This window comes from Amblyomma mixtum, chromosome 1 (genome assembly GCF_055824585.1).
Source record: "Amblyomma mixtum isolate Tamu chromosome 1, ASM5582458v1, whole genome shotgun sequence".
In the NCBI taxonomy this organism is placed as follows: Eukaryota; Metazoa; Arthropoda; class Arachnida; order Ixodida; family Ixodidae; genus Amblyomma; species Amblyomma mixtum.
In genome coordinates, this window is record NC_143012.1 from 17147391 (window position 1) to 17163135 (window position 15745).

The following is a 15745-nucleotide window of genomic DNA, read 5'->3' on the forward strand; positions in this document are numbered from 1 at the left end:
TATTTCTTGCTAGCTCGTGCAAGCTGGACGACAGCAGTCTATAGAACATGCATATGCGACCATTCGGGGAAGGTTTGCATAAAGACTTGAGCAGGTGGTACATACGATAGATAAGGTAATAAGAGAGTAATTACTCAGTGACGTCTACCCGAGCGCAGCCATACGGCTACAAAGGAAAGCTATACAGCTTTCTCAGAAGCTTCGTAGTTAAAGAAACATGAGCGTAGTATTGCTTGCGCAATAAAATTCGTCCTGGTCCGGGGTTCGAACCCGGGACCACCGCTTCACCGGAGCAGTCGCTCTACCAATTGAGCTAACCGGGACGACAAGCTTATGGTAGGGCGAGAGCGAATTGATCAATAACTCGAAATGGGAGCATTGCTGGTCAAATGTTCAGGGGAATCCCCCAAGGCGGAGTAGATTTGTAATAAGGGAGTGATTACACATTGACGTCCACCCGAGCGCAGCCATACGGGTGGACGTCAATGAGTAATTACTCCCTTATTGCAAATCTACTCCGCTTTCGGGGATTCCCCTAAACATTTGACCAACACGATAGATAAGGAAAAGGCTGTTTCTTCTGGACCATACTGCAAGTATTTGCTCTCTTGAAAAGAACGTGAAATGCTGAAGCAAGCGAGGCTAATTCAGCACGCAAGGAACCAGTCGACCATTTCACGAGAGCATGCTAACATTCCCTCTCTTTATTTTCACTCCATGGAAACGTCGCTGCGGTCGTTCGCAGTCGCCTCCTCTGCGATGGCAGCGCTGCGCTCCAACTCGGCGTCGATCTGCCGCCGCAGCAGCGGGAAGAGGGCGCGGTACACGGTGGCCAGACTCTGGTCCGAGTCCAGGTACACAGCGGAGGCCAGGGACTCGAATAAGTCGGCGAGCGGCTTCGGAGGGGCCTGCGCCCTGAACCCCGGGTATTCCTTTGGTCCGGAAAAAGAGATAATTTTGTAGTTAGGCCAAATTGGAACAATGCGCGCTAGCACTCTGTGGCCCTTGTTTTGCATTGTTTATATTCGTTTTGCACTGTTTATAATTGTTACGCTTTCTTATGCATGACATCACGTGTAAAATGTTTGTGAGGATGCGGTGTCTACAGCTGGCAAAGAACAGGGTTAATTGGAGAGACACAGGAGAGGCCTTTGCCTTGCAGTGGACATAGCAGGCTGATGGTGGTAATGATGATCTTGTGTATTCTCTGCGTTGAGTGATTGAATCGCATGGATGAAGTACAGTGCATCGCACGACATTTATTGCCGAATTACTGGCGTTCTACGCATGCATATCAGTCACGGTTACACCTAAAGGTTAAAAAGACTGCCTTGTGATCAGTAAGGTACTTAGGCACACATGAAACAATGGAAATGACAAATTCTGTCTGAAACACTACATATATGCAACTTGTCCACTGCGTAGTACCCATATTTTAAGGTGTCACCAGATGCAAGTTACACCTGGGCAGGTTGCCCAAAACCCAGTGGAGAGGTTATCACCTGCCCACTGTCGCAGGTAGGCCACCTGCCCATTGGAAGACCGCAAACACAGAGCTTTTTCAGTGAATGTGGGCTTCACTGCTAGCACACTGAAAAAGGAGCGCCGAAGGCTCGAGGTCAGCGATGTAAATATTGATAACTAGCGACTGCGAGTGAAATTGTCTGGTTCTAAATGTGACACCCGTCAACGAGACAGAGGTGCACTTTGCATGAAAGTTGCACCTAGTTATGTTCCAAATTTTGTTGGAAGCTCCCACTAGTGACTATACCCCGGTCACAATGGCACGGCGTAATGGGCTTAGAGAATCGGGTCCTTATGTTCAAATGCGCAGTGTTGCGCGCCTACACGGCACAATTGTTGCGTCTTTGTCGCTAAAAGGCTTGTACGCGAAAGCGCTCGTCAATAATGGTCAATAATGTTTTGGACATCGATTTTGGTCCAAGACGGCCAAGGTAGAATTTCGGGGGTGATCAGGACCAAATTTTGGCCGTGGCCCGGCCAAAATTTGCAGGTCGCCATCTTGTTGGGCTCGCGCAATTATGGTTGGACATCGATCTTGCTTCGAATCGGCCAAGGTCAAATTTCGAAGGTGGCCTGGGCCAAATTCTGTACGCTTGCCGTCACTGTTGCTATGGCAACAAGCAGTGCACAAGCAAGATGCAAGATGAACGAGCAAGTGTTTTTCTTGGCTCTTATGCTCGCCTGAGCGCTTTCGCACTGATAAGATGGTCAGAAGGTGACGCCTCACGCAGTTAAGTGGACGCCAGTGGGAGAGGAATTGGTCCTGCAGTGGGTGTTGTTAGGCTAGTGGTGATCGCTTTTTTGCGTTGCTTGGACGCTACAGGTCGAGACCGGCCGTGCCCTGAGCTACAGGGGGGACACCCAACTGCGCGGGAACGCGGACGTGCTCTGCATGGGCTCCGTGAATCGTCAGTGTTCTTGACCGGAAAACCCCAGTTTAATGCAAAGTGTTCATTGGATGTGTTCCGTGAAGTTACGAGGACCATCTGGACAGCAATTTTATCTCTGTGAGTAGAATATTTTTCCACTTACGGGACATTGAAATCTTGAGGCGGCGAGAGCCACGCTACACCTAACGCCGACGTAGCGTCGGCCGTGGCCGAAGCAGGAGACGCATGGGCTTCGCTGGCCCTACCGGGGCTGAGCAGCCTCGACGGCGGCATGGCATCAGCATCGACTGCGGCACATATTACGGCCCCGGTTATTGAAAATAACCCGGGTACGGACCAGCCCCAAGCCATGGAGCTTGCAAGCACCAACAACGCTGGAGCTACGAGGGGACCGCAAGAACAACCAAGAGTCTACCCAGTCAACGAGACCCCGTGGCGAGTGATGAAGGAATTAGTGGAGCGCAGAGCCCAGAAGGATAGGAAAGCTACCGGTCAGGCAAGTACACCTTCGGAGGCAAACAAGACTCCAGTGGGAACGAGCGAGCCACAGCAGCAGAAACCTGGGACGCCGGGACCGAACGCCATGGTCCCGAACGCGCCACCGGCGTCCGCTGCAAACAACCAACTGAAGACACTCCCTGGTAACAGGCGAGATTTCGTACAGCTCCCGAAAGGAGGATACAAAATCGTATTCCGACCGAAGAGCCACAACCTAAGAGTGGGAGATTTCAAGCCCAGCGATTACATACAAGCCCTGGTGAAGGAATGCAACCTGGTATACATCGGCGACATGCTTGTCGCGGTGAAAGCCATCTCAAACATAATAATAGTCCGGACGCCAGATGGCGCGAAGGCAGAAGCTCTGCAAAAGACGAGGAAGTTGTGCCTCGGAGACAAACAATTCGAGTTCAATGCATACTGCTCCACGGCGGAGGGAACTGTCCGGGGTGTGGTGCATGGAGTGATGGCCGGCACCACGCAAGAAGTCCTAATGAACCACATCCAAGTAGCAACGCCGGGAATTCGTGCAGTCTACGCAAGAATGCTCGGGAAGTCAGAGTCAGCGCTCATCGCGTTCGACGGACCGAGGTTGCCCAAGACAGTCGCAGTGATGGGAGGACTGTACAGAGTTTACCCTTACCAACCTACGAAGCAGGTGTGCTTCAGATGCCACCTGCAGGGGCACCGATCAGACGTCTGCCCGGAACCAGAACCCATTCCGCAGTGTCTTAGATGCAAACGTGCCAACGTCGACGGACACGAGTGTGGGGAGCCCAAGTGTGAGTGGTGCGGCGAAGCTCACGCCACGGGCGATATAGGATGTAAGAGACGTCTCAAGCGGAAAGGCCAGCAGAACCAGCAAGGCAAGAAAAAAGAAAGCAGTTACCACGGTGGCCATAGGCCGCGGTGGTTCGACAGCGAAGAAGCCGAAACGAAAGAAAAGAACGGATCTTCGAGATCTGCGTCTCGGAACAGGCGCGGCGGCAGCAGAAGCCGAACGCCGTTCTTCAAAGAGGGAGACTTTCCGGGGTTAGCAGACGCGAGAACCACCGACCACGGTGGCGACAACGCCTGGGTTCGAGGGAATGCTCATGGCGCTTCCGCATCTAAACAGAAGACCAAGCAGTCCAAGAAGGTGAGTCAGTCTGGGAGCGAGTCTCCAGTCTATCCCACTGCTCTAGACTATTCGATACAGGCTAGATTTGAAGCTCTAGAAAAAACAAACAGGGAACTTAGAGAGGAAAATGAACGACTAAAAAGGAGGCTCTCGTTTATAGAACAGCGACAACAAAGAGAAGAAAATGATACAAACCGAGGAAAAGTACACGGAGTACAATCGCCCACGACGAAAACAAGCACGCAGGGGCCAGCAGCCGTACAACCGCAAGTAAGGGAAGAAATAGATGCTACTATACCACTACACCAAATACAGGAGCAACAGAAAACAGTCTTGACGACGCTGGAACAAATCATGAGCAGACTGAACGCGACCGATCAGAGATTGGCAGAACTGTTCAGGAGACAAAACAAGAGAGCACCGGAACAGGTCGACCTAAACGAAAGCGCGAAGATCTTCGCGGCGCAGCAGTAGTGTCACATCATGGCTAACGCAGAAGAAAAATTTACAATATGGCAATGGAACTGTAGAGGATTTAGAAAAAAAACCGATTTCAACATACATGTAATGCAGCATAAACACCCTCCTACTGTAATAGCGCTGCAAGAAACTAACACTTCGCCGAAGATAGTCGGCTACGACACCATAGTAGATGAAAGATTTAAAAAAGTGGCCATTTTATGTCAGAAGGGGGTCACTACGCACAAGCACACGACACCAGAAGATATAGAACACCTTTTAATAGAGGTAATACCTAAGAAGCGCGGGGAGAAGAGCCTATTCGTACTTAACATATATTCACCACCGCGCAAGAAGAGACATGACTTCAGAGAAATCATTAGAGCGGTGATCGGCCTGGTAAAACAAAACCACCTTGTGATTGTGGGAGATTTCAATGCTCCGCACAAAGAGTGGGGCTACAAGATGAATACAAAGAAAGGAAAAACCATCCTAGATGGAGTGGACACGCACGGGCTGGAAATCGTTACCGATAGCAGATACCCTACTAGGGTCGGAAACAGCGTTTCAAGAGACACTAGCCCTGATTTGACCATCATAGGAAATATCCTAGACTACGAATGGTCTAACACCGGGGAGCAGTTCGGAAGTGACCACTACGTAATTCAAACTCAAATTAAACTTACAAGGTTCAGCACAATCCAGAGAAAGACAAAAATCACAGATTGGAAAAAATTCCGTGAACAGTTGGAGAATGAAGCCGGAAGAACTGCGATAACGGACATCGAAAAGTGGACCAAACGACTACGGGAGGTCCACAGAGACAATACTACGGAGCTAGAGGTCACCGATGAATTTCCACGTGCGGATAAACGATTGCTACATCTTTGGGAGGCTCGTAGGGGGCTGACGAAAAGATGGAAGAAACAAAAACATAACAGGAAATTGAGACTCAGAATAGCTCAAATCAATAAGGAGATAGAAGACCACACTGCAAACTTACTTAGAGATAATTGGCACCAAATTTGCAATGAACTAAACGGCAACTTGGGTAGCGCTAAAACATGGGCGCTGCTCAGGCACCTCATAGACCCGACAAAATCGAAAAGAGAAAACAGCAAAACGATAGAACGTATCACGCACAATTTTCAAGGAACGGACGCCCAGATTACAGATTTTCTTTGGTCCAGGTACGTCGGAAGCACGCAGGTGCCACCCTGCACCATGGTATATTCAGGGACAAGGAACTCGAAGCTGGATGAACCGATAAAAGACTACGAGGTATACGCGGCTGCCAGGTCATTCACAAGGAACACAACACCGGGAAAAGATCAAGTAACAAATGCAATGATCAGAAACCTCAGTGATGACCAAATCGAAAGCCTGACTGGACTAATCAACGAGCACTGGGAAAGGGGCACGGTCCCGGCGGAGTGGAAACACGCTGAGATTATCGTGATACCTAAACCAGGGAAAACACCCAGTTTGGAGAACCTTAGGCCCATTTCCCTAACTTCATGCCTCGGTAAACTATATGAGAAAGTGGTCAAGACTAGACTGAGCATTTACATGGAGGACAACGGTCTGTTTCCGGATACCATGTTCGGGTTCAGAACGGGGCTCTCCACGCAAGACGTGATGCTCCAGTTAAGAGACACGGTACTAAAACAAATATCGGGCACTCGAGAAGGCGTAATATTGGCCGTAGACCTCAAGGGGGCCTTCGACAACATCGGCCACAATGCCATTCTCACAGAACTCTCGGCAACAAACTGTGGGGAGAGGATCTTCGCATACGTAAAGGCCTTCCTGTCTAACAGAACAGCAACGATCGGCATCAACAACATAAGGTCAGAAAAGAAGACGACGCCAAACAGAGGGACGCCACAAGGATCCATCATCTCACCTCTGCTCTTTAACATAGCAATGATTGGATTAACTAGGAGACTGAAAAACATCAAAGATGTCGAACATTCAGTTTATGCGGACGACATCACAGTGTGGACGACAAAAGGATCGACGGGAAACAAGCAAGAAATATTGCAAAGAGCGGCGGATGAGATTGGTCAATTTGCTTTCTTTAGCGGCATGCAGTGCTCCCCAGAAAAATCAGAATTTATTAGACTTCACAAAAATAAAGAGGACAGGGGAACGATAGAATTAGAGATAGATGGACAACCCGTAAGGAGGACAAATAAGCTTCGCATCTTGGGAATGTGGCTGCAGGAGAAAGGCAAACGGGACCATACCATCCAGCTCTTGGAACACTCCACGAAACAGATATGCAGGATGTTAAGCCGGATTACGAACAAGAGAAAAGGGGTGAAGGAGCGAGATGCGTTACGGATCACTTCTGCGCTCATCATACCAAGGATGACGTACGCGCTTCCGTACCTACAACCTAACAAAGGGGAAAAGAACAAAATGGAAACATGCATCAGAAGGGCGTATAAGCAAGCTTTAGGCGTCATGACCTGCGCCTCGACAGAGAAGCTGATGAACATGGGGGTGTACGGCACGTATGAGGAGCACAGCGAAACCATGCTCAGATTTCAAATGGAAAGACTTAAAAGAACAGCCGCTGGCCGCGCACTACTGATCAAGCTAGGATACCCGGCAGAAGACGAAGGCGAAGACAAGACAGACATTGACAGCCAAATTAGGAGCACTTTCTTGGTTAAACCAGTGCCCAGAAACATGGACCCCAAGAACCACGAAGGAAGACGGGCGGCGAGATCATTGGAGTTGGACAGGTTCCTAAAGAAAAAACAGATGGTTCTGTATGTTGACGCGTCCAAGTACAGAACGAAGGAAAACGCTAGGGCGGTAGCAGTAGTGAACGCCAATGGGAATATAGTTACTGGTGCATCAGTGCGCACAAGGACAATACAAGCAGCGGAAGAGATCGCCATAGCTCTAGCCCTGACTGAAGCCAATCGGCAGGGACTGAGTTACTGGATAGCGACGGATTCTCAGGCTGCAGCAAGGGCATACAGAGATGGAAGGATCGGCCGAAAAGCCGCGAGTATCCTCTTCGAACAAAAACAACACAGACATGGATCAAACAACACAAGCATTCAACACACCATCATTTGGGTCCCTGACACTGGGGTTGAGGGAAATCTCATGGCAGACACCGTTGTCCGAGGGTTCACGAACCGGAGGGCGGGTTTGCCGGTCGAACCCTTCAGCACGCCAGAATCTTACGGGGAGGCAATGAAGGCGTTGTTGGGAGCGCGCAAGAAGTACTCGGCTCCGGCGGATATCCTCGACAGAGAGCAGGCCACCACGCTCAGACGACTACAAACAGACACCTACCCAAGCAGAGCCATGTATCACAAAATGTGGCCGAACAGATACGCGAAAGAGTGCGTGTGGTGTGGGGGCTACGCCACAACGTACCACGCCACCTGGGGCTGCGAAAAAAGCCCTTTACTACCAAAGGTAAATAGCCCTAGTCTAGAGCAGTGGGAGGCCCTCCTGGCTGACTCCGACCCGAGCACACAGCTTATGCTGGTGACGAGGGCCAAGGCAGCGGCGGAGGCCAACGGGATCCTGGACTAGGGAATACCGACCACTGAAGCTCCACATCTATCTATCCCCATCCCCCTACTCCCTAACTCTTCCTTTTGAAAAAAAAAAAAAATAAATGTTTTCACTACTACTACTACTGGACGCTACAAACTCACCCCATCCCTGAGCTTCCTCACGTACTGGACGATCTCTTCACTGAGCGAAGGCGACGAGTAGCGCAGCAGCTTATGCATCCCGTGGTGCGCCACTACGAACCCCAGGAAGCGGTTGCATTCGATCCGCTGGCGGGTCTCGTGCAGGGCCTTCGGCGCCAGGGGGTCGATGCAGCCGTAGAGGTGCACCGTGAGCATGTGCTTGAGCAGGGCATCCCCCATGAAGTCCATGGGCCGCATGAAGCCCGGGACGATGCGTGCTCCAGCGGGAAATGAGCCGTGGGTGAAAGCCTGGAGCAGGAATCCCTGCTCAGACAACAAAAGCGCTCTTTTATCTGAGTCACACTGTCTGATTATCTGCGCTTAGAGGGCACCAGTGGAGAAGAGGAGCGATTATTTCGGTGCGAGAGCACTTATGCGCTCACCACCACCAATCAAGAATCGCGTCACCGTGCGAACGTCTGTACCTACGTACGATCTTCTGCCCTTGCCTAGCAACCCGAGTTACTCGGGTTGTTTTTTTCTTTGTTTTTTTTTTTTACAGAAAGAGGCAGCCGAGACAAAAGGCTGAAACGCCTGACGAGGCCTCGGCACCCTAATAATTTGACAGAGAAGACGAGTGAAATAATAGAAGCAAAACATACATCAAAGCACAATTAGTACATACATGTGTAGAAATGTACACACGCAAGAGCTGCCGGAACACAAACTATAAAGCAAGAGTGAAATGAGCGACATGACCACAATTATATATACAAGCAAGATGATTTGCATGCATGCAATAATAAACTGCAGACGTGGACGTATCGGGGCCGTACTGTCACTCAGGAACTAAGTCATCCGAAGGAAGTTTTAGAGTTACTCAGGTAAGCTAGGATATTCGGAGGAGCGTCGTGCGGGCTACGCGAGAGGTTGCTGGGGAAGAGCAACGTGGGTCGCACAATTTATACCGGTGGCTATGATAAAAATTCAGGGGGCACTTTGACTGTCTAAAGTGCGTAGAGGCGAAAGCGTTTTCCGCACCACTTTCAGTGCTTCTGTGGCACTGGTGACGTCACATGTAATTGAGTACTAATTACTAAGTGATGACAAATCACTAATTAATGATTAATTACTGATTAATGCCTGAACACTAATTAACTGCTAATTAAGCTTAAGCTTCGCCTTTAGGAGTGGAACGCGACAGCGTGTTGTAGCGCTGCCAGGGAGTCCACGGAACGCCACCACCCGTTCGGCGCGATGCCTTGCCGTTTCAACGCAACGGTTTTTGAGGAAAGGAAATGGCGCAGTAAATCTCTGTCATCTCTGTGGACACCTGAACCGCACCGTAGAGGAACGGAGGAAGTGGGAGTGAAAGAACAAAGACGAAGATGGCCCGTAATGAAGAAAATGAAAATTGTATTTGAGGAAAGAAAATTACGCAGTAACTGTCTCACATATCTCGGTGGACACCCGTCAAAATTCAGGGGGGGCGGGGGGGGGGGGGGTGGGGGGGTGCACTTTTTTGACCTAAAGTGTGGTCACTGATGTGTGGTTAAGATGTTAAGCTTCGCCTCCAAGAGTGGAACGCGAGAGCGTCTTGCAACGCTGCCAGGGAGTCCACAGAACGCCATCGCCCATTCGGTTCTACGCCTCGCTCGTCGGTAAATTGGTTTTTGAGGAAAGGAAATGTATTTCTCATATCTCGATGGACACCTCAACCTCGCCGGAAGGGAAGGGAGGAGGATGGCAGTGAGCGAAGACACCGTATTCACTAGACATGCCTTTGTTCATTCCAAACCATCGAGCTGGCATGGCGGAGTGGATAGCATGCTCGTCTCGCACTCCGAAGACCGGGGTTCGATTCCCGAGCTCGACCAATTTCTTACTAGGTTTTATTTATATATATGGCCTGACTAGAGAAGTGAATTAGGCTAATTGGGTAATTAAGCAATTAACTAAGCTCAGTCCCACTTACTTGGAGCATCACTATATGGTCCCTTCAATTGGTTGCATGGTTACTTGCCAAAGTACAATTGGCCCCGTTTGAAATTGGCGCACTGTGACGTCACGACCGTTTCGACCAACTGAAAAGCGTGACACTCTCTGTCGACAACTGCTGCTTACAACGATGAGACATTAAAGGCTTTCGCCTTAAAAACAGCCACCTGCCAGAGCAGTGGCGTATCGCTTACCAGCTGCGCCACTCCGCTGGTAGTGGTATGAGGGCCTGCCGCCATCTATGAACCTTAAGTAGAGAATGACCAATTCTGCATATAGTGGCATTGATCCACAAAAGATATCGCGTCGTGCCTTTAAAGTGGAGCATAAGCTCCCCCTCCAATTGAAGAATGAACACCTACACTAAACTCCTACCAAGGTTTTAAGCAGGGTATGCTTCCTGAGTGCCCGTTGGCACACACTGCACACGGAATCCCTAACACGGAGCTGGGAAGGTGCGCGACCCTCCCAGCTGAATTGATTTCATTCGAAACAACGAAAATTAAACAGGCTTGTCTGGCAGATCTGTATTGTTCTGCTGCCTGCTCGTTTGAGGCAATAAAGATAATTTGAAACAGTGGGTAAATAAAGCTAATAACTACAGAAAATGAAATGAACATGCGTCATAGCACTGTAGAGAACGAATGGAGAAAGATGCAAGTAGTTCATGTCATCACAGTCTAGGAAGTTCTAATCATCATCATCATCAGCCTGACTACGCCCACTGCAGGGCAAAGGCCTATCCCATGTCTCTCCAGTTAACCCTGTCCTTCGCCAGTTGCGGCCGCCGTATTCCCTCAAACTTCTTAATCTCATCCGCCAACCTAACTTTCTGCCGCCCCCTGCTACGCTTGGCTTCTCTTGGTATCCACTCCGTTACCCTTAAGGAACAGCGGTTATCATGCCTTCGCATTACATGCCCTGCCCAAGCCCACTTCTTCCTCTTGATTTCAACTACGATGTCATTAACCCGCGTTTGTTCTCTCACCCACTCCGCCCGCTTCCGATCTCTTACCGTTACGCCTATCATTTTTCTTTCAATAGCTCGCCAACACTACTACACCTGTACAGTTTTCTAAACAGTGCGTGTGATATTATTGCTTTCATTATTTATAGGTGAACAAAGGACAGTGTAATTCGTGGGCTGAACAGTTTTGTTACAAAGCTGCTCGATAGTGCTGAACGTATGAAGAACTTAGACGAACGTTCTGAATTTCCAGAACCGCATAATAAATGGGTTCTTGACCGCAAAAATGAGATTCATTAAGAAAAAATAATTTCATATTAGTTGATTTGAGCTAATTTTTGTAATACCTCAGTGCCTAAGGTTCCCAAAACCATGTGCTAACACGCAGGCACATATAGGAATTCAGGTGTAAAACTCAAAACTACTATCATCTGTGAATGCAGCATTATGACCACATAAATTTTAGGCTGTTTTGCGTTAGGTCTAGCTTTTTCACGAATTTATCTTACCGCGGGGCTCTTGCATCTCTCGCAGCTTTTACTTCAGCCTTGAGTTGATAATTATGTTCGAGAAGAGCGTTACTTGAACTAGTTGTTTAGTATATTGGGGTTTAACGTCTGAAAGCGACTCAGGCTATGAGAGACGCCGTAATGAAGGGATCCGGAAATTTCGACTATCTGGGGTTCTTTAACTTGCATTGACATCGTACAGTACACGGGCGTCTTGAACTCCGCCTCCATCGGAGTTATGCTATCAGTTTAAGTAGATATGCATGCGGAAACTAAAATTATTCGCATTTTACGCTCTGTTGCGTATGCAACTCCGGACGGTAATGGGATAAGAGGCAGGGAGAGATCAGAGTAGGCCAGGAAATAAATGCGAGTTAATAAGATCATAGTCGAAAAACCTGGCAGGGGCTTAACGTAGTTTAACCAGTAGACGTGCCAAAGCATGTCTTCGGTGTTCAATTGGAGGGGGCACATAACCTCCGCCTTAAAGGTATGACGCGATATTTTTGGTGGGTCACTGCCAATATATGCAGAATTGGTCATTCTGTACTTAACATTCATATATGGCTGCAAGTCTTCCTGCCGCTACCGGCGCAGTGGCGCAGCAGTTAAGCGATGCGCCACTGCACTGGCTGTGACAGTTGGGATTGTGCGACCAATGTTGCTTTTCCCCAGCAATGCCTCGAGACTTTCATTCATTTAACTGCCACCTGTCATGGTGGTTAGTTTGCTCACAATACGGTCAGCAGGTTGTGATGGCGCCACCAGGTTACGCGACCTAGGTGGTGCGACGCCCTCCTCCCATTGGCTGCAGCTTGCCTGGCGCTCCTGCGAACTAACTCAAGCTTACCCGAGTTACTCAGAGAGCACTAGACAATAGAAGACAATATTCTTGCTCGGAAGAATAAGAGTGGAGTGGAGTGCATTCGGCAGGTTCTCTAAGATTCATGAATGGCAGTTTTACCAATATCCTTCAAGAAAAAAGTATGTTACAGCTGTATCTTACTGGTAATCACCTACGGGGCTGAAACGTCGAGAACGCCGAAAAGAGTTCAACCTAAACACCGAAGATCACGCAGGGAGCTACGAAAACGAAAATGATAGCGGTGACATTAAGAGACAGGAAGAGAGCGGAGTGGGTAATAAAACCGGTTTGATGACATCTTAGTCGAAATCAAGAGGAAAAAACTGGCGTGGGCAGGTCATGTACTGGGAAGGCCAGATAACCGATGGTTCTTGAAAGCAACGGAATGGATTCCAAAGAGAAGGCAAGCGTAGCATGGGGCGGTAGAAAGTTAGGTGGGCGGATTAGATTAAGAAGTTTTTGGGGAAAGGGTGGCCGCAGCTGGAGCCGGACAGGCTTAATTGGAGGGATATGGGAGGGCCCTTCAGTGGGCGTAGTCAGGCTGATGATGATGACTAATGAAGAAGGAGAAATGGACGCGGGCAGGACATCTGTTGCGAAAGCAAGATAATCGACGGTCGCTATGGGTAACGGGCTAGATTACGAGAGAAGGCAAGCGTAATGGACAGCGTCCCTCAAGCAGCGTCCCATGAAGGTCCACTAACTAGAAAAAGTACGCGGTAGAAAGCCTACTTCAGACATTCCTAGGACGACGGCCTCCTTGGGCAGCGGTAGGAGTTATCCCTTTTTGCTTAGATTATGCGACACACGCGAAGCAATAGACCGTGTCACCGATATAAGGCTCACCTCGCCGGCCGCTCAAAGCGATCAACTCCACCGAGGCAAATGTATAGTAGCAGCGAGTTAGGTGGCAGGAGAAGAATACAAAGTTTGTGGAATAAAGTGCCCGCAGTTGGTGCAAAACATGGTTAGCTGCATGCCAGTTGGAGAAAGCTATTCTGTGAAAGCACTCATGTGCTCAGGCACACCGACCAAGAATCTTGTCACCGTATGTACGTACGATCTTGCGCTGTTGCCTGGGAACCCGAGGTACTACCCGAGTTATTGAGGTAAGCTCGCGTAAGTTCGTAGAAGCTACGCGCCAGCTGCGTGAGAGGTTGCTCGGGAAGAGCAACATATGTCGCACAAACCCTGCCTGTAGCTGTAATATACAGAGCCACCTGCCAGTTCGGGGAAATAATAACGCATTATACCGACAACCACCGCCTTTTCCCGACCCCTGCAAAGGGGCTGAGTAAGACGGAGGAGCGAACTTTAAGGCGCCTGCAGACAGATACTCTACTCTGTCCTGCAGTCGCATTACGATCCTAACACGGATGGGCGATGCCCGCACTGTGGGGATACCTGTGATATCTTCCACATGGTGTGGGCATGCACTCAAAATCCCCACCTACCCCTTTCCCCTACCCCTTCCAGAGAGGCATGGGAGAGTGCCCTCCTCAACTGCTCCTCGCTTGAGTCCCAAAGGGCTCTGGTGAAACGGGCGAGAGACGGGGCCTTGTCGTGCGGTGTCCCGGACTAGGGACGCCGACCATGTAGCGGGGCCACTCTGTGGCTCCCAAACTCTATTTCAGAAATTAAAAGTTTTCACCACCACCACCGCCTGCCAGTACAGTGCCGCATCACTTAAGAGCTGGGGCACAGCGCTAGTAGTTTTATCAGGGATCGTCGCCACCTATGAATGTTATGAAGAGAATGACCAATTCTGCATGTAGGGGCATTAACACACTAAAGATATCACGTCATACCCTTACGGCGGAGCTCAAGTGTTCCTCCAAATGAAGAATGAACACCTGCTCTAGCACGTCCACTCGGTTTAGCTACGTTAATCCCTTTACAGTTTTCTGGTGATGATCTGACAGCCATGGATGCTTACCTTGTCTCGAAAATCGTAGCCTGTGGTCCGCTCAATCGCAGTGTACGGCCTCGCCGCCCGAACAAGTTGGGCGTCACGAGGGTCCCACTGCTCGCGGGGCACGGACTTGGTCCAGTCGTAGAAGCTGCTGGAAACGGCGTTGAGGGACATGGGCGCACAAAAAGAAAGCTCCCTTGGTCTGAACAGGGCACTCGCGTGAAACGATCTTCGTTGTCTTCTTCTTTCAGCTTTCCGCCCTAGATCTTCCTAAAGCGTTCACGGCGTTTTGTTGGGGCGCGTGCTTGTAGTAGTAGTAAAAAATTAAACGTGCACCCAAGACTTTTATGCGAAGCATATTACTAGAGGTACACTACAGCCCTTCGCCGTGGTTACGCGCCGTGCACACCACGTGGTACAGTGACGTCACACCACGTGACATACCACGTGACACATGACGTCACGACAGAGGAAGACGGAGGTACACTACAGCCCTTCGCCGTGGTTACACGCCGTGCACACCACGTGGTACAGTGACGTCACACCACGTGACATACCACGTGACTCATGACGTCACGACAGAGGAAGACGGAGGTACACTACAGCCCTTCGCCGTGGTTACACGCCGTGCACACCACGTGGTACAGTGACGTCACACCACGTGACATACCACGTGACACATGACGTCACGACAAAGGAAGATGAGGGTCCACCTGGCGCCGTCGCTGTGGTGGCACGCCGTGCAGACCACGTGGTACAGTGACGACACACCACGTGACATACCACGTGACACATGACGTCACGACAGATCGCCGTCACGCGCTGGGAGAGGGAGAACGATGCCATCGCACAGACGCCGGAATGTCCTCGAGCGGCATTCCCGCGCATTTCGAACGCGCGTTCACACTCGGTGTAGGTGAGTGAAACGCTCGCTCCACCGGGCAGGCGGACGCGGCTTCCGTGGCAATCCAGGCGCCTACCCAACGCGCGTCTCGGGGTTAGTCGGCGTTCCGCTGTAGCCATGCCGTTGTCTTCCCCCACGACGAAGGCTTCTAGTGGTTGTATTAAAATGACCAAGTATTCAACCAAGGAAAGCCATGTATTACCAAGCCTAGCCATCAATACGCTTCGCATCTGACCAGGGTTAACCAAGTTAATCCTCAGCCATTTTTTTTCTTGGTGCACCGAAGCCTACCCGCCGCGGTGGCTTAAGCGGTGGTTTAAGGTGGATTAAGGTGGAAGATTGAGTCATGTGATAATCCATCTGCGTCGCTATCAGATTAGCTAACATCGATCAGAGTTTATCTAATATACGAATTCAATTTTTTTTTTTAC

General features: G+C 49.8%; 1 protein-coding gene across 1 annotated transcript; it reads right to left on the bottom strand.

Annotated features, from left to right (window-relative positions):
• Positions 1 to 710: 710 nt before the first annotated feature.
• Positions 711 to 14595, bottom strand: LOC149365585 (uncharacterized). The gene is made up of 3 exons (XM_089544441.1): positions 14435 to 14595; positions 8181 to 8483; positions 711 to 932 (listed from the first exon to the last, which is right to left on the bottom strand). The coding sequence occupies exons 1-3, from the start codon at positions 14582 to 14584 to the stop codon at positions 711 to 713; spliced, it is 675 nt and encodes a 224-aa protein (XP_089400567.1). The 5' UTR covers positions 14585 to 14595.
• Positions 14596 to 15745: the final 1150 nt, after the last annotated feature.

Excerpts from the sequence above, each read along its gene's own strand:
- LOC149365585 (XM_089544441.1), bottom strand. The coding sequence starts at position 14,584 with ATGTCCCTCAACGCCGTTTCCAGCAGCTTCTACGACTGGACCAAGTCC. Across the intron at positions 8,484-14,434 it reads GCTACGATTTTCGAGACAAG|GGATTCCTGCTCCAGGCTTT; the intron begins GTAAGCATCCAT and ends TTGTCTGAGCAG. Across the intron at positions 933-8,180 it reads TGAGGAAGCTCAGGGATGGG|GAATACCCGGGGTTCAGGGC; the intron begins GTGAGTTTGTAG and ends TCCGGACCAAAG.